The sequence below is a fragment of the Procambarus clarkii genome, chromosome 48 (genome assembly GCF_040958095.1).
Source record: "Procambarus clarkii isolate CNS0578487 chromosome 48, FALCON_Pclarkii_2.0, whole genome shotgun sequence".
NCBI lineage: Eukaryota > Metazoa > Arthropoda > Malacostraca > Decapoda > Cambaridae > Procambarus > Procambarus clarkii.
In genome coordinates, this window is record NC_091197.1 from 22,644,282 (window position 1) to 22,662,578 (window position 18,297).

An 18,297-nucleotide genomic window follows, 5' to 3' on the forward strand; every position below is an offset into this window, starting at 1 on the left:
CATTAAGATCACCGACCAGCAGGGTAGGTTCTTCATTAACAAATTCAGGTAGTGTGTCAAGGTCAAGTTTACTCTGTGGCACATATAAGTTGATTATATGTAGGGCATTATTGTTTAAGTTAAGGGTTACCCCCAATGACTCATACTTATCCCCCATGTGGTCATCAATAATCTGTGCAGGAATGTTGTTACTTACAAAGGTAGTGAGGCCCCGTTTTCTTTCCCCAGCGGGAAGGGAGAACTTCTGATAACCCCTGAGTCTTGGGCTGAAGTCATCACCCACCAGTGTTTCTTGTAGCACTATGACGTCAGTTTGGTGTTCACGGACGTACTGTATGATGCCATTTATTCTATTGTGAACTCCATTGCAATTTCATTGTTGTATAATGAGATGTTCTTCCCCGTTAGTATCCATTTTGAAGTTGTTTGCTAACAGATGCACTTTGAGCATTATTATGATGTTCACTTTCGTTATTAGGTATTCTGTGGTGACTGGTGAGTGCACTGGTGTTACTGTGTGCACTGGTGTTACTGTGTGCACCGGTGTTAGTGTGCTCTGATGTTCCTGTGTGCACTGGTGTTACTGTGTGCACCGGTGTTACTGGGTGCACTGGTGTTACTGTGTGCACTGGTGTTACTGTGTGCACCGGTGTTACTGTGTACACCGGTGATAGTGTGCTCTGATGTTCCTGTGTGCACTGGTGTTACTGTGCTCTGATGTTCCTGTGTGCACTGGTGTTACTGTGTGCACTGGTGTTACTGTGTGCACCGGTGTTACTGGGTGCACTGGTGTTACTGTGTGCACCGGTATTACTGGGTGCACTGGTGTTACTGTGTGCACCGGTGTTAGTGTGCTCTGATGTTCCTGTGTGCACTAGTGTTACTGTGTGCACTGGTGTTACTGTGTGCACCGGTGTTACTGGGTGCACTGGTGTTACTGTGTGCACTGGTGTTACTGGGTGCACTGGTGTTACTGTGTGCACTGGTGTTACTGTGTGCACTGGCGTTACTGTGTGCACTGGTGTTACTGTGTGTACTGGTGTTACTGTGTACACTGGTGTTACTGTGTGCACCGGTGTTAGTGTACTCTGATGTTCCTGTGTGCACTGGTGTTACTGTGTGCACCGGTGTTAGTGTGCTCTGATGTTCCTGTGTGCACTGGTGTTACTGGGTGCACCGGTGTTACTGGGTGCACTGGTGTTACTGGGTGCACTGGTGTTACTGGGTGCACTGGTGTTAGTGTGTGCACCGGTGTTACTGGGTGCACTGGTTTTACTGTGTGCACTGTTGTTAGTGTGCTCTGATGTTCCAGTGTGCACTGGTGTTACTGGGTGCACTGGTGTTACTGTGTGCACCGGTATTAGTGTGCTCTGATGTTCCTGTGTGCACTGGTGTTACTGTGTGCACCGGTGTTAGTGTGCTCTGATGTTCCCGAAAGCACTGGTGTTACTGTGTGCAACGGTGTTAGTGAGCTCTGATGTTCCTGTGTGCACTGGCGTTACTGTGTGCACCGGTGTTAGTGTGCTCTGATGTTCCTGTGTGCACTGGTGTTACTGTGTGCACTGGTGTTACTGTGTGCACTGGTGTTACTGGGTGCACTGGTATTACTGTGTGCACTGATGTTACTGTGTGCACTGGTGTTACTGTGTGTACAGGTGTTACTGTGAGTACTGGTGTTACTGAGTGCACTGGTGTTACTGAGTGCACTGGTGTTACTGTGTGCACTGGTGTTACTGGGTGCACTGGTGTTACTGAGTGCACTGGGGGTACTGTGTGCACTGGTGTTACTGTGTGTACTGGTATTACTGTGAGTAGTGGTGTTACTGGGTGCACTGGTGTTACTGTTTGCACTGGTGTTACTGTGAGTACTGGTGTTACAGGGTGCACTGCTGTTACTGTGAGTACTGGTGTTACTGTGTGCACTGGTGTTACGGTGAGTACTGGTTTTACTGTAAGTACTGGTGTTACTGGGTGCACTTGTGTTACTGTGTGCACTGGGGTTACTGTGAGTACTGGTGTTACTGGGTGCACTGGTGTTACTGTGAATACTGGTGTTACTGTGAGTACTGGTGTTACTTGGTGCACTGGGGGTACTGTGTGCACTGGTGTTACTGTGTGCACTGGTGTTACTGGGTGCACTGGGGGGGTACTGTGTGCACTGGTGTTACTGGGTGCACTGGTGTTAGTGAGTGCACTGGTGTTACTGGGTGCACTGGTGTTACTGTGTGCACTGTGTGCACTGGTGTTACTGGATGCACTGGTGTTACTGGGTGCACTGGTGTTACTGGGTGCACTGGTGTTACTGTGTGCACTGTGTGCACTGGTGTTACTGTGAGCACTGGTGTTACTGGGTGCACTGGTGTTACTGGGTGCACTGGTGTTACTGTGTGCACTGGTGTTACATGGTGCACTGGTGTTACTGGGTGCACTGGTGTTACTGTGTGCACTGGTGTTACTGGGTGCACTGGGGGGGTACTGTGTGCACTGGTGTTACTGGGTGCACTGGCGTTACTGTGTGCACTGGTGTTACTGTGTGCGCTGGTGTTACTGGGTGCACTGGTGTTACTGGGTGCACTGGTGTTACTGTGTGCACTGGTGTTACTGTGTGTACTGGTGTTATTGGGAGCACTGGTGTTACTGTGTGCACTGGTGTTACTGGGTGCACTGGTGTTACTGGGTGTACTGGTGTTACTGTGTGCACTGGTGTTAGTGTGCTCTGATGTTCATGTGTGTACTGGTGTTACTGTGTGCACTGGTGTTACTGTGTGCACCGGTGTTAGTGTGCTCTGATGTTCATGTGTGCACTGGTGTTACTGTGTGCACTAATGTTATTGGGTGCACTGGTGTTACTGGGTGCACTAGTGTTACTGTGTGCACAAATGTTATTGGGTGCACTGGTGTTACTGTGTGCATTGGTGTTACTGGGTGCACTGGTGTTACTGGGTGCACTGGTGTTACTGCGTGCACTGGTGTTACTGGGTGCACTGGTGTTACTGTGTGCACTGGTGTTACTGTGTGCACTGATGTTACTGTGTGCACTGATGTTACTGTGTGCACTGGTGTTACAGTGAGCACCGGTGTTACTCTGTACACTGGTGTTACTGTGTACACTGATGTTACTGTGTGCACTGGTGTTACTGTGTGAACTGGTATTACTGTGAGCACTGGTGTTACTGGGTGCACTGGTGTTACTGTGTGCACTGATGTTACTATGTGTACTGGTGTTAATGGGTGCACTGGTGTTACTGTGTTCACTGATGTTACTGTGTGAACTGATGTTACTGTGTGCACTGGTGTTACAGTGTGCACTGGTGTTACTGTGTTTACTGGTGTTACTGGGTGCACAGGTGTTACTGTGTTCACTGATGTTACTGTGTGAACTGATGTTACTGTGTGCACTGGTGTTACTGTGAATACTGGTGTTACTGTGAGTACTGGTGTTACTTGGTGCACTGGGGGTACTGTGTGCACTGGTGTTACTGTGTGCACTGGTGTTACTGGGTGCACTGGGGGGGTACTGTGTGCACTGGTGTTACTGGGTGCACTGGTGTTAGTGAGTGCACTGGTGTTACTGGGTGCACTGGTGTTACTGTGTGCACTGTGTGCACTGGTGTTACTGGATGCACTGGTGTTACTGGGTGCACTGGTGTTACTGGGTGCACTGGTGTTACTGTGTGCACTGTGTGCACTGGTGTTACTGTGAGCACTGGTGTTACTGGGTGCACTGGTGTTACTGGGTGCACTGGTGTTACTGTGTGCACTGGTGTTACAGGGTGCACTGGTGTTACTGGGTGCACTGGTGTTACTGTGTGCACTGGTGTTACTGGGTGCACTGGGGGGGTACTGTGTGCACTGGTGTTACTGGGTGCACTGGCGTTACTGTGTGCACTGGTGTTACTGTGTGCGCTGGTGTTACTGGGTGCACTGGTGTTACTGGGTGCACTGGTGTTACTGTGTGCACTGGTGTTACTGTGTGTACTGGTGTTATTGGGAGCACTGGTGTTACTGTGTGCACTGGTGTTACTGGGTGCACTGGTGTTACTGGGTGTACTGGTGTTACTGTGTGCACTGGTGTTAGTGTGCTCTGATGTTCATGTGTGTACTGGTGTTACTGTGTGCACTGGTGTTACTGTGTGCACCGGTGTTAGTGTGCTCTGATGTTCATGTGTGCACTGGTGTTACTGTGTGCACTAATGTTATTGGGTGCACTGGTGTTACTGGGTGCACTAGTGTTACTGTGTGCACAAATGTTATTGGGTGCACTGGTGTTACTGTGTGCATTGGTGTTACTGGGTGCACTGGTGTTACTGGGTGCACTGGTGTTACTGCGTGCACTGGTGTTACTGGGTGCACTGGTGTTACTGTGTGCACTGGTGTTACTGTGTGCACTGATGTTACTGTGTGCACTGATGTTACTGTGTGCACTGGTGTTACAGTGAGCACCGGTGTTACTCTGTACACTGGTGTTACTGTGTACACTGATGTTACTGTGTGCACTGGTGTTACTGTGTGAACTGGTATTACTGTGAGCACTGGTGTTACTGGGTGCACTGGTGTTACTGTGTGCACTGATGTTACTATGTGTACTGGTGTTAATGGGTGCACTGGTGTTACTGTGTTCACTGATGTTACTGTGTGAACTGATGTTACTGTGTGCACTGGTGTTACAGTGTGCACTGGTGTTACTGTGTTTACTGGTGTTACTGGTGCACAGGTGTTACTGTGTGAACTGATGTTACTGTGTGAACTGATGTTACTGTGTGCACTGGTGTTACTGTGTGCACTGGTATTACTGTGAGCACGGGTGTTACTGGGTGCACTGATGTTACTGTGTGCACTGGTGTTACTGTGTGCACTGGTGTTAGTGTGCTCTAATGTTCATGTGTGTACTGGTGTTACTGTGTGCACCGGTGTTAGTGTGCTCTGATGTTCCTGTGTTCACTAGTGTTACTGTGTGCACTGGTGTTACTGTGTGCACCGGTGTTACTGGGTGCACTGGTGTTACTGTGTGCACTGGTGTTACTGGGTGCACTGGTGTTACTGTGTGCACTGGTGTTACTGTGTGCACTGGTGTTACTGTGCACTGGTGTTACTGTGTGTACTGGTGTTACTGTGTACACTGGTGTTACTGTGTGCACCGGTGTTAGTGTACTCTGATGTTCCTGTGTGCACTGGTGTTACTGTGTGCACCGGTGTTAGTGTGCTCTGATGTTCCTGTGTGCACTGGTGTTACTGGGTGCACCGGTGTTACTGGGTGCACTGGTGTTACTGGGTGCACCGGTGTTACTGGGTGCACTGGTGTTAGTGTGTGCACCGGTGTTACTGGGTGCACTGGTTTTACTGTGTGCACCGGTGTTAGTGTGCTCTGATGTTCCAGTGTGCACTGGTGTTACTGGGTGCACTGGTGTTACTGTGTGCACCGGTATTAGTGTGCTCTGATGTTCCTGTGTGCACTGGTGTTACTGTGTGCACCAGTGTTAGTGTGCTCTGATGTTCCCGTGTGCACTGGTGTTACTGTGTGCAACGGTGTTAGTGTGCTCTGATGTTCCTGTGTGCACTGGCGTTTCTGTGTGCACCGGTGTTAGTGTGCTCTGATGTTCCTGTGTGCACTGGTGTTACTGTGTGCACTGGTGTTACTGTGTGCACTGGTGTTACTGGGTGCACTGGTAATACTGTGTGCACTGATGTTACTGTGTGCACTGGTGTTATTGTGTGTACAGGTGTTACTGTGAGTACTGGTGTTACTGAGTGCACTGGTGTTACTGTGTGCACTGGTGTTACTGGGTGCACTGGTGTTACTGGGTGCACTGGGGTACTGTGTGCACTGGTGTTACTGTGTGTACTGGTATTACTGTGAGTAGTGGTGTTACTGGGTGCACTGGTGTTACTGTTTGCACTGGTGTTACTGTGAGTACTAGTGGTACAGGGTGCACTGCTGTTACTGTGAGTACTGGTGTTACTGTGTGCACTGGTGTTACTGTGAGTACTGGTTTTACTGTTAGTACTGGTGTTACTGGGTGCACTTGTGTTACTGTGTGCACTGGGGTTACTGTGAGTACTGGTGTTACTGGGTGCACTGGTGTTACTGTGAATACTGGTGTTACTTGGTGCACTGGGGGTACTGTGTGCACTGGTGTTACTGTGTGCACTGGTGTTACTGGGTGCACTGGGGGGGTACTGTGCGCACTGGTGTTACTGGGTGCACTGGTGTTAGTGAGTGCACTGGTGTTACTGGGTGCACTGGTGTTACTGTCTGCACTGGTGTTACTTGGTGCACTGGTGTTACTGTGTGCACTGGTGTTACTGGGTGCACTGGTGTTACTGTGTGCACTGTGTGCACTGGTGTTACTGCGAGCACTGGTGTTACTGGGTGCACTGGTGTTACTGGGTGCACTGGTGTTACTGTGTGCACTGGTGTTACAGGGTGCGCTGGTGTTACTGGGTGCACTAGTGTTACTGTGTGCACTGGTGTTACTGTGTGTACTGGTGTTATTGGGAGCACTGGTGTTACTGAATGCACTGGTGTTACTGGGTGCACTGGTGTTACTGGGTGTACTGGTGTTACTGTGTGCACTGGTGTTAGTGTGCTCTGATGTTCATGTGTGTACTGGTGTTACTGTGTGCACTGGTGTTACTGTGTGCACCGGTGTTAGTGTGCTCTGATGTTCATGTGTGTACTGGTGTTACTGTGTGCACTGGTGTTACTGTGTGCACTAATGTTATTGGGTGCACTGGTGTTACTGGGTGCACTGGTGTTACTGTGTTCACTGATGTTACTGTGTGAACTGATGTTACTGTGTGCACTGGTGTTACAGTGTGCACTGATGTTACTGTGTGTACTGGTGTTACTGGGTGCACTGGTGTTACTGTGTTCACTGATGTTACTGTGTGAACTGATGTTACTGTGTGCACTGGTGTTACTGTGTGCACTGGTATTACTGTGTGTACTGGTGTTACTGGGTGCACTGGTGTTACTGTGTGCACTGGTGTTACTGTGTACACTGGTGTTATTTTGTGCACCACTGGTGTTACTGAGTGCACTGCTGTTACTGTGTGCACTGGTGCTACTGTGTGCACTGGTGTTACTGTGTACACTGGTGTTACTGTGTGTACTGGTGTTACTGTATGTACTGGTGTTACTGTGTACACTGTTGTTACTGTGTGCACTGGTGTTACTGGGTGCACTGGTGTTACTGTGTGTACTGGTGTTACTGTGTGCACTGGTGTTATTGTGTGCACTGGTGTTACTGTGTGTACTGGTGTTACTGTGTACACTGGTGGTACTGTGTGCACTGGTGTTACTGTGAGCACTGGTGTTACTGCGTGCACTGGTGTTACTGTGTGCTCTGGTGTTACTGGGTGCACTGGTGTTACTGTGTTCACTGATGTTACTGTGTGCACTGGTGTTACTGTGTGCAAGGGTGTTACTGTGAGCACTGGTGTTTACTGTGTACACTGGTTTTGCTGTGTGCACTGGTGTTACTGAGTGCACTGATGTTACTGTGTGCACTGATGTTACTGTGTGTACTGGTGTTACTGGGTGCACTGGTGTTACTGTGTTCACTGATGTTACTGTGTGAACTGATGTTACTGTGTGCACTGGTGTTACAGTGTGCACTGGTGTTACTGTGTGTACAGGTGTTACTGTGAGTACTGGTGTTACTGAGTGCACTGGTGTTACTGTGTGCACTGGTGTTACTGGGTGCACTGGTGTTACTGGGTGCACTGGGGGTACTGTGTGCACTGGTGTTACTGTGGTGTACTGGTAGTACTGTGAGTAGTGGAGTTACTGGGTGCACTGGTGTTACTGTGTGCACTGGTGTTACTGTGAGTACTGGTGTTACAGGGTGCACTGGTGTTACTGTGAGCACCGGTGTTACTCTGTACACTGGTGTTACTGTGTACACTGATGTTACTGTGTGCACTGGTATTACTGTGAGCACTGGTGTTACTGGGTGCACTGGTGTTACTGTGTGCACTGATGTTACTGTGTGTACTGGTGTTACTGGGTGCACTGGTGTTACTGTGTTCACTGATGTTACTGTGTGAACTGATGTTACTGTGTGCAACTGGTGTTACAGTGTGCACTGGTGTTACTGTGTGTACTGGTGTTACTGGGTGCACTGGTGTTACTGTGTTCACTGATGTTACTGTGTGAACTGATGTTACTGTGTGCACTGGTGTTACTGTGTGCACTGGTATTACTGTGAGCACTGGTGTTACTGGGTGCACTGGTGTTACTGTGAGCACTGGTGTTACTGTGTTCACTGATATTACTCTGTGCACTGGTGTTACTGTATGCATCGGTGTTAGTGTTCACTGATGTTCCTGTGTGCACTGGTGTTACTGTGTGTACTGGTGTTACTGGGTGCACTGGTGTTACTGTGTGCACTGGTGTTACTGTGTACACTGGTGTTATTTTGTGCACCACTGGTGTTACTGAGTGCACTGCTGTTACTGTGTGCACTGGTGCTACTGTGTGCACTGGTGTTACTGTGTACACTGGTGTTACTGTGTGTACTGGTGTTTACTGTATGTACTGGTGTTACTGTGTACACTGTTGTTACTGTGTGCACTGGTGTTACTGGGTGCACTGGTGTTACTGTGTGTACTGGTGTTACTGTGTGCACTGGTGTTATTGTGTGCACTGGTGTTATTGTGTGCACTGGTGTTACTGTGTGTACTGGTGTTACTGTGTACACTGGTGGTACTGTGTGCACTGGTGTTACTGTTACACTGGTGTTACTGCGTGCACTGGTGTTACTGTGTGCTCTGGTGTTACTGGGTGCACTGGTGTTACTGTGTTCACTGATGTTACTGTGTGCACTGGTGTTACTGTGTGCAATTGTGTTACTGTGAGCACTGGTGTTACTGTGTGCACTGGTGTTACAGGGTGCACTGGTGTTACTGGGTGCACTGGTGTTACTGTGTGCACCGGTGTTACTGGGTGCACTGGGGGGGTACTGTGTGCACTGGTGTTACTGGGTGCACTGGCGTTACTGTGTGCACTGGTGTTACTGTGTGCGCTGGCGTTACTGGGTGCACTGGTGTTACTGGGTGCACTGGTGTTACTGTGTGCACTGGTGTTACTGTGTGTACTGGTGTTATTGGGAGCACTGGTGTTACTGAATGCACTGGTGTTACTGGGTGCACTGGTGTTACTGGGTGTACTGTTACTGTGTGCACTGGTGTTAGTGTGCTCTGATGTTCATGTGTGTACTGGTGTTACTGTGTGCACTGGTGTTACTGTGTGCACCGGTGTTAGTGTGCTCTGATGTTCATGTGTGTACTGGTGTTACTGTGTGCACTGGTGTTACTGTGTGCACTAATGTTATTGGGTGCACTGGTGTTACTGGGTGCACTGGTGTTACTGTGTTCACTGATGTACTGTGTGAACTGATGTTACTGTGTGCACTGGTGTTACAGTGTGCACTGGTGTTACTGTGTGTACTGTGTTACTGGGTGCACTGGTGTTACTGTGTTCACTGATGTTACTGTGTGAACTGATGTTACTGTGTGCACTGGTGTACTGTGTGCACTGGTATTACTGTGTGTACTGGTGTTACTGGGTGCACTGGTGTTACTGTGTGCACTGGTGTTACTGTGTACACTGGTGTTATTTTGTGCACCACTGGGTTACTGAGTGCACTGCTGTTACTGTGTGCACTGGTGCTACTGTGTGCACTGGTGTTACTGTGTACATGGTGTTACTGTGTGTACTGGTGTTACTGTATGTACTGGTGTTACTGTGTACACTGTTGTTACTGTGTGCACTGGTGTTACTGGGTGCACTGGTGTTACTGTGTGTACTGGTGTTACTGTGTGCACTGGTGTTATTGTGTGCACTGGTGTTACTGTGTGTACTGGTGTTACTGTGTACACTGGTGGTACTGTGTGCACTGGTGTTACTGTGAGCACTGGTGTTACTGCGTGCACTGGTGTTACTGTGTGCTTTGGTGTTACTGGGTGAACTGGTGTTACTGTGTTCACTGATGTTACTGTGTGCACTGGTGTTACTGTGTGCAATGGTGTTACTGTGAGCACTGGTGTTACTGTGTACACTGGTTTTGCTGTGTGCAATGGTGTTACTGAGTGCACTGATGTTACTGTGAGCACTGGTGTTACTGTGTTCACTGATGTTACTGTGAGCACTGATGTTACTGTGTGCACTGATTATACTGTGAACACTGGTGTTACTGTGTACACTGGTTTTGCTGTGTGCACTGGTGTTACTGAGTGCACTGATGTTACTGTGAGCACTGGTGTTACTGTGCTCACTGATGTTACTGTGAGCACTGATGTTACTGTGTGCACTGATTATACTGTGAACACTGGTGTTACTGTGTGCACTTATGTTACTGTGTGCACTGGTGTTACTGTGTACACTGGTGTTACTGTGTGCACTGGTGTTATTGTGTTCACTGGTGTTACTGTGTTCAGTGTTACGGTGAGCACAGGTGTTACTGGGTGCACTGGTGTTACTGTGTTCACTGGTGTTACTGTGTGCACAGGTGTCACTGTGTTCACCGGTGTTACTGTGAGCACTGGTGTTACTTTGTACACTGGTGTTACTGTGTTCACTGATGTTACTGTGTGCACTAGTGTCACTGTGTGCATCGGTGTTAGTGTGCTCTGATGTTCCTGTGTGCACTGGTGTTACTGTGTGCATGTGTTACTGGGTGCACTGGTGTGACTGTGTGTACAGGTGTTACTGTGATCACTGGTGTTACTGTGTGCACTGATGTTCCTGTGTGCACTGGTGTTACTGCGAGCACTGGTGTAGTGGGTGCACTGTGTTACTGTGTGCACTGGTGTTACTTTGTGCACTGGTGTTACTAGGTGCACTGGTATTACTATGTGCACTGATGTTACTGTGTGCACTGGTGTTACTGTGTGTACAGGTGTTACTGTGAGTACTGGTGTTACTGAGTGCACTGGTGTTACTGTGTGCACTGGTGTTACTGGGTGTACTGGTGTTACTGGGTGCACTGGGGTACTGTGTGCACTGGTGTTACTGTGTGTACTGGTATTACTGTGAGTAGTGGTGTTACTGGGTGCACTGGTGTTACTGTGTGCACTGGTGTTACTGTGAGTACTGGTGTTACAGGGTGCACTGGTGTTACTGTGAGTACTGGTGTTACTGTGTGTACTGGTGTTACTCTGAGTACTGGTGTTACTCTGAGTACTGGTGTTACTGGGTGCACTTGTGTTACTGTGTGTACTGGGGGTACTGTGTGCCCTGGTGTTACTGTGTGTACTGGTATTACTGTGAGTAGTGGTGTTACTGGGTGCACTGGTGTTACTGTGTGCACTGGTGTTACTGTGAGTACTGGTGTTACAGGGTGCACTGGTGTTACTGTGAGTCCTGGTGTTACTGTGTGCACTGGTGTTACTGTGAGCACCGGTGTTACTCTGTACACTGGTGTTACTGTGTACACTGATGTTACTGTGTGCACTGGTGTTACTGTGTGCACTGGTATTACTGTGAGCACTGGTGTTACTGGGTGCACTGGTGTTACTGTGTGCACTGATGTTACTGTGTGTACTGGTGTTACTGGATGCACTGGTGTTACTGTGTTCACTGATGTTACTGTGTGAACTGATGTTACTGTGTGCACTGGGTTACAGTGTGCACTGGTGTTACTGTGTGTACTGGTGTACTGGGTGCACTGGTGTTACTGTGTTCACTGATGTTACTGTGTGAACTGATGTTACTGTGTGCACTGGTGTTACTATGTGCACTGGTATTACTGTGAGCACTGGTGTTACTGGGTGCACTGGTGTTACTGTGAGCACTGGTGTTACTGTGTTCACTGATATTACTCTGTGCACTGGTGTTACTGTATGCACGGTGTTAGTGTGCACTGATGTTCCTGTGTCACTGGTGTTACTGTGTGTACTGGTGTTACTGGGTGCACTGGTGTTACTGTGTGCACTGGTGTACTGTGTATACTGGTGTTATTTTGTGCACCACTGGTGTTACTGAGTGCACTGCTGTTACTGTGTGCACTGGTGCTACTGTGTGCACTGGTGTTACTGTGTACACTGGTGTTACTGTGTGTACTGGTGTTACTGTATGTACTGGTGTTACTGTGTACACTGTTGTTACTGTGTGCACTGGTGTTACTGGGTGCACTGGTGTTACTGTGTGTAGGTGTTACTGTGTGCATGGTGTTATTGTGTGCACTGGTGTTACTGTGTGTACTGGTGTTACTGTGTACACTGGTGGTACTGTGTGCACTGGTGTTACTGTGAGCACTGGTGTTACTGCGTGCACTGGTGTTACTGTGTGCTCTGGTGTTACTGGGTGCACTGGTGTTACTGTGTTCACTGATGTTACTGTGTGCACTGGTGTTACTGTGTGCAATGGTGTTACTGTGAGCACTGGTGTTACTGTGTACACTGGTTTTGCTGTGTGCACTGGTGTTACTGAGTGCACTGATGTTACTGTGAGCACTGGGTTACTGTGTTCACTGATGTTACTGTGAGCACTGATGTTACTGTGTGCACTGATTATACTGTGAACACTGCTTACTGTGTACACTGGTTTTGCTGTGTGCACTGGTGTTACTGAGTGCACTGATGTTACTGTGAGCACTGGTGTTACTGTGCTCACTGATGTTACTGTGAGCACTGATGTTACTGTGTGCACTTATTATACTGTGAACACTGGTGTTACTGTGTGCACTTATGTTACTGTGTGCACTGGTGTTACTGTGTACACTGGTGTTACTGTGTGCACTGGTGTTATTGTGTTCACTGGTGTTACTGTGTTCACTGGTGTTACTGTGAGCACAGGTGTTATGGGTGCACTGGTGTTACTGTGTTCACTGGTGTTACTGTGTGCACAGGTGTCACTGTGTTCACCGGTGTTACTGTGAGCACTGGTGTTACTTTGTACACTGGTTACTGTGTTCACTGATGTTACTGTGTGCACTAGTGTCACTGTGTGCATCGGTGTTAGTGTGCTCTGATGTTCCTGTGTGCACTGGTGTTACTGTGTGCTCTGGTGTTACTGGGAACACTGGTGTGACTGTGTGTACAGGTGTTACTGTGATCACTGGTGTTACTGTGTGCACTGATGTTCCTGTGGCACTGGTGTTACTGCGTGCACTGGTGTTAGTGGGTGCACTGGTGTTACTGTGTGCACTGGTGTTACTTTGTGCACTGGTGTTACTAGGTGCACTGGTATTACTATGTGCACTGATGTTACTGTGTGCACTGGTGTTACTGTGTGTACAGGTGTTAATGTGAGTACTGGTGTTACTGAGTGCACTGGTGTTACTGTGTGCACTGGTGTTACTGGGTGTACTGGTGTTATTGGGTGCACTGGGGGTACTGTGTGCACTGGGTTACTGTGTGTACTGTGTGCACTGGTGTTACTGTGTATACTGGTATTACTGTGAGTAGTGGTGTTACTGGGTGCACTGGTGTTACTGTGTGCACTGGTGTACTGTGAGTACTGTGTTACAGGGTGCACTGGTGTTACTGTGAGTACTGGTGTTACTGTGTGCACTGGTGTTACTCTGAGTACTGGTGTTACTGTGAGTACTGGTGTTACTGGGTGCACTTGTGTTACTGTGTGCACTGGGGTTACTGTGAGTACTGGTGTTACTGGGTGCACTGGTCTTACTGTGAGTACTGGTGTTACTGTGAGTACTGGTGTTACTTGGTGCACTGATGTTACTGTGTGCACTGGTGTTACTGGGTGCACTGGTGTTACTGAGTGCAGAGGTGTTACTGTGAGCACTGGTGTTACTGGGTGCACTGGTGTTACTGGGTGCACTGGGTACTGTGTGCACGGTGTTACAAGGTGCAAGTGTGTGTTACTGGGTGCACTGGTGTTACTGTGTGCACTGGTGTTACTGGGTGCACTGGTGTAACTGTGTGCACTGGTGTTACTGGTGCACTGGGGGGTATTGTGGCACTGGTGTTACTGGGTGCACTGGTGTTACTGGTGCACTGATGTTATTGTGTGTACTGGTGTTACTGAGTGCACTGGTGTTACTGTGTTCACTGAGTTACTGTGTGAACTGATGTTACTGTGTGCACTGGTGTTACAGTGTGCACTGGTGTTACTGGTGTACTGGTGTTACTGGGTGCACTGGTGTTACTGTGTTCACTGATAATACTGTGTGAACTGATGTTACTGTGTGCACGGGTATTACTGTGTGCTGGTATTACTGTGAGCACTGGTGTTACTGTGTGCACTGGTGTTACTGCAAGCACTGGTGTTACTGTGTTCACTGATATTACTGTTTGCACTGGTGTTACTGTATGCACCGGTGTTAGTGTGCTCTGATGTTCCTGTGTGCACTGGTGTTACTGTGTGTACTGGTGTTACTGGGTGCACTGGGTTACTGGTGCACTGGTGTTACTGTGTACACTGGTGTTATTTTGTGCACCACTGGTGTTACTGAGTGCACTGCTGTTACTGTGTGCACTGAAGCTACTGTGTGCACTGGTGTTACTGTGTACACTGGTGTTACTGTGTGTACTGGTGTTACTGTTTGTACTGGTGTTACTGTGTACACTGGTGTTACTGTGTGCACTGGTGTTACTGGGTGCACTGGTGTTACGTGTGTACTGGTGTTACTGTGTGCACTGGTGTTATTGTGTGCACTGGTGTTACTGTGTGTACTGGTGTTACTGTGTACACTGGTGGTACTGTGTGCACTGGTGTTACTGTGAGCACTGGTGTTACTGCGTGCACTGGTGTTACTGTGTGCACTGGTGTTACTGGTGCACTGGTGTTACTGTGTTTACTGATGTTACTGTGTGCACTGGTGTTACTGGTGTGCAATGGTGTTACTGTGAGCACTGGTGTTACTGTGTACACTGGTTTTGCTGTGTGCACTGGTGTTACTGAGTGCACTGATGTTACTGTGAGCACTGGTGTTACTGTGTTCACTGATGTTTCTGTGAGCACTGGTGTTACTGTGTGCACTGGTGTTACTGGGTGCACTGGTGTTACTGTGTGTACTGGTGTTACTGTGTGCACTGGTGTTACTCTGAGTACTGGTGTTACTGTGAGTACTGGTGTTTACTGGGTGCATTGTGTTACTGTGTGCACTGGGGGTACTGTGTGCCCTGTGTTACTGTGTGTACTGGTATTACTGTGAGTAGTGGTGTTACTGGGTTGCACTGGTGTTACTGTGTGCACTGGTGTTACTGTGAGTACTGGTGTTACAGGTGCACTGGTGTTACTGTGAGTCCTGGTGTTACTGTGTGCACTGGTGTTACTGTGAGCACCGGTGTTACTCTGTACACTGGTGTTACTGTGTACACTGATGTTACTGTGTGCACTGGTGTTACTGTGGCACTGGTATTACTGTGAGCACTGGTGTTACTGGGTGCACTGGTGTTACTGTGTGCACTGATGTACTGTGTGTACTGGTGTTACTGGGTGCACTGGTGTTACTGTGTTCACTGATGTTACTGTGTGAACTGATGTTACTGTGTGCACTGGTGTTACAGTGTGCACTGGTGTTACTGTGTGTACTGGTGTTACTGGGTGCACGGTGTTACTGTGTTCACTGATGTTACTGTGTGAACTGATGTTACTGTGTGCACTGGTGTTACAGTGTGCACTGGTGTTACTGTGTGTACTGGTGTTACTGTGTGTACTGGTGTTATTGTGTGCACTGGTGTTACTGTGTGTACTGGTGTTACTGTGTACCTGGTGGTACTGTGTGCACTGGTGTTACTGTGAGCACTGGTGTTACTGCGTGCACTGGTGTTACTGTGTGCTCTGGTGTTACTGGGTGCACTGGGTTACTGTGTTCACTGATGTTACTGTGTGCACTGGTGTTACTGTGTGCAATGGTGTTACTGTGAGCACTGGTGTTACTGTGTACACTGGTTTTGCTGTGTGCACTGGTGTTACTGAGTGCACTGATGTTACTGTGAGCACTGGTGTTACTGTGTGTACTGGTGTTACTGGGTGCACTTGTGTACTGTGTGCACTGGGGTTACTGTGAGTACTGGTGTTACTGGGTGCACTGGTGTTACTGTGAATACTGGTGTTACTGTGAGTACTGGTGTTACTTGGTGCACTGGGGGTACTGTGTGCACTGGTGTTACTGTGTGCACTGGTGTTACTGGGTGCACTGGGGGGGTACTGTGTGCACTGGTGTTACTGGGTGCACTGGTGTTAGTGAGTGCACTGGTGTTACTGGGTGCACTGGTGTTACTGTGTGCACTGTGTGCACTGGTGTTACTGGGTGCACTGGTGTTACTGGGTGCACTGGTGTTACTGGGTGCACTGGTGTTACTGTGTGCACTGTGTGCACTGGTGTTACTGTGAGCACTGGTGTTACTGGGTGCACTGGTGTTACTGGGTGCACTGGTGTTACTGTGTGCACTGGTGTTACAGGGTGCACTGGTGTTACTGGGTGCACTGGTGTTACTGTGTGCACTGGTGTTACTGGGTGCACTGGGGGGGGTACTGTGTGCACTGGTGTTACTGGGTGCACTGGCGTTACTGTGTGCACTGGTGTTACTGTGTGCGCTGGTGTTACTGGGTGCACTGGTGTTACTGGGTGCACTGGTGTTACTGTGTGCACTGGTGTTACTGTGTGTATGGTGTTATTGGGAGCACTGGTGTTACTGTGTGCACTGGTGTTACTGGGTGCACTGGTGTTACTGGGTGTACTGGTGTTACTGTGTGCACTGGGTTAGTGTGCTCTGATGTTCATGTGTGTACTGGTGTTACTGTGTGCACTGGTGTTACTGTGTGCACCGGTGTTAGTGTGCTCTGATGTTCATGTGTGCACTGGTGTTACTGTGTGCACTAATGTTATTGGGTGCACTGGTGTTACTGGGTGCACTGGTGTTACTGTGTGCACAAATGTTATTGGGTGCACTGGTGTTACTGTGTGCATTGGTGTTACTGGGTGCACTGGTGTTACTGGGTGCACTGGTGTTACTGCGTGCACTGGTGTTACTGGGTGCACTGGTGTTACTGTGTGCACTGGTGTTACTGTGTGCACTGATGTTACTGTGTGCACTGATGTTACTGTGTGCACTGGTGTTACAGTGAGCACCGGTGTACTCTGTACACTGGTGTTACTGTGTACACTGATGTTACTGTGTGCACTAGTGTTACTGTGTGAACTGGTATTACTGTGAGCACTGGTGTTACTGGGTGCACTGGTGTTACTGTGTGCACTGATGTTACTATGTGTACTGGTGTTAATGGGTGCACTGGTGTTACTGTGTTCACTGATGTTACTGTGTGAACATATGTTACTGTGTGCACTGGTGTTACAGTGTGCACTGGTGTTACTGTGTTTACTGGTGTTACTGGGTGCACAGGTGTTACTGTGTTCACTGATGTTACTGTTTGAACTGATGTTACTGTGTGCACTGGTGTTACTGTGTGCACTGGTATTACTGTGAGCACGGGTGTTACTGGGTGCACTGATGTTACTGTGTGCACTGGTGTTACTGTGTGCACTGGTGTTAGTGTGCTCTAATGTTCATGTGTGTACTGGTGTTACTGTGTGCACGGGTGTTACTGTGTGCACCGGTGTTAGTGTGCTCTGATGTTCCTGTGTTCACTAGTGTTACTGTGTGCACTGGTGTTACTGTGTGCACCGGTGTTACTGGGTGCACTGGTGTTACTGTGTGCACTGGTGTTACTGGGTGCACTGGTGTTACTGTGTGCACTGGTGTTACTGTGTGCACTGGTGTTACTGTGTGCACTGGTGTTACTGTGTGTACTGGTGTTACTGTGTACACTGGTGTTACTGTGTGCACCGGTGTTAGTGTACTCTGATGTTCCTGTGTGCACTGGTGTTACTGTGTGCACCGGTGTTAGTGTGCTCTGATGTTCCTGTGTGCACTGGTGTTACTGGGTGCACCGGTGTTACTGGGTGCACTGGTGTTACTGGGTGCACCGGTGTTACTGGGTGCACTGGTGTTAGTGTGTGCACCGGTGTTACTGGGTGCACTGGTTTTACTGTGTGCACCGGTGTTAGTGTGCTCTGATGTTCCAGTGTGCACTGGTGTTACTGGGTGCACTGGTGTTACTGTGTGCACCGGTATTAGTGTGCTCTGATGTTCCTGTGTGCACTGGTGTTACTGTGTGCACCGGTGTTAGTGTGCTCTGATGTTCCCGTGTGCACTGGTGTTACTGTGTGCAACGGTGTTAGTGTGCTCTGAGTTCCTGTGTGCACTGGCGTTTCTGTGTGCACCGGTGTTAGTGTGCTCTGATGTTCCTGTGTGCACTGGTGTTACTGTGTGCACTGGTGTTACTGTGTGCACTGGTGTTACTGGGTGCACTGGTAATACTGT

General features: G+C 48.8%; 1 protein-coding gene across 1 annotated transcript; it reads left to right on the plus strand.

Annotated features, from left to right (window-relative positions):
- The first annotated feature begins 5,208 nt into the window (after positions 1–5,208).
- LOC138351148 (uncharacterized) lies at positions 5,209–18,061 on the plus strand. Its single transcript, XM_069302784.1, has 3 exons — positions 5,209–5,422; positions 12,941–13,188; positions 17,822–18,061. The coding sequence occupies exons 1-3, from the start codon at positions 5,209–5,211 to the stop codon at positions 18,059–18,061; spliced, it is 702 nt and encodes a 233-aa protein (XP_069158885.1).
- Positions 18,062–18,297: the final 236 nt, after the last annotated feature.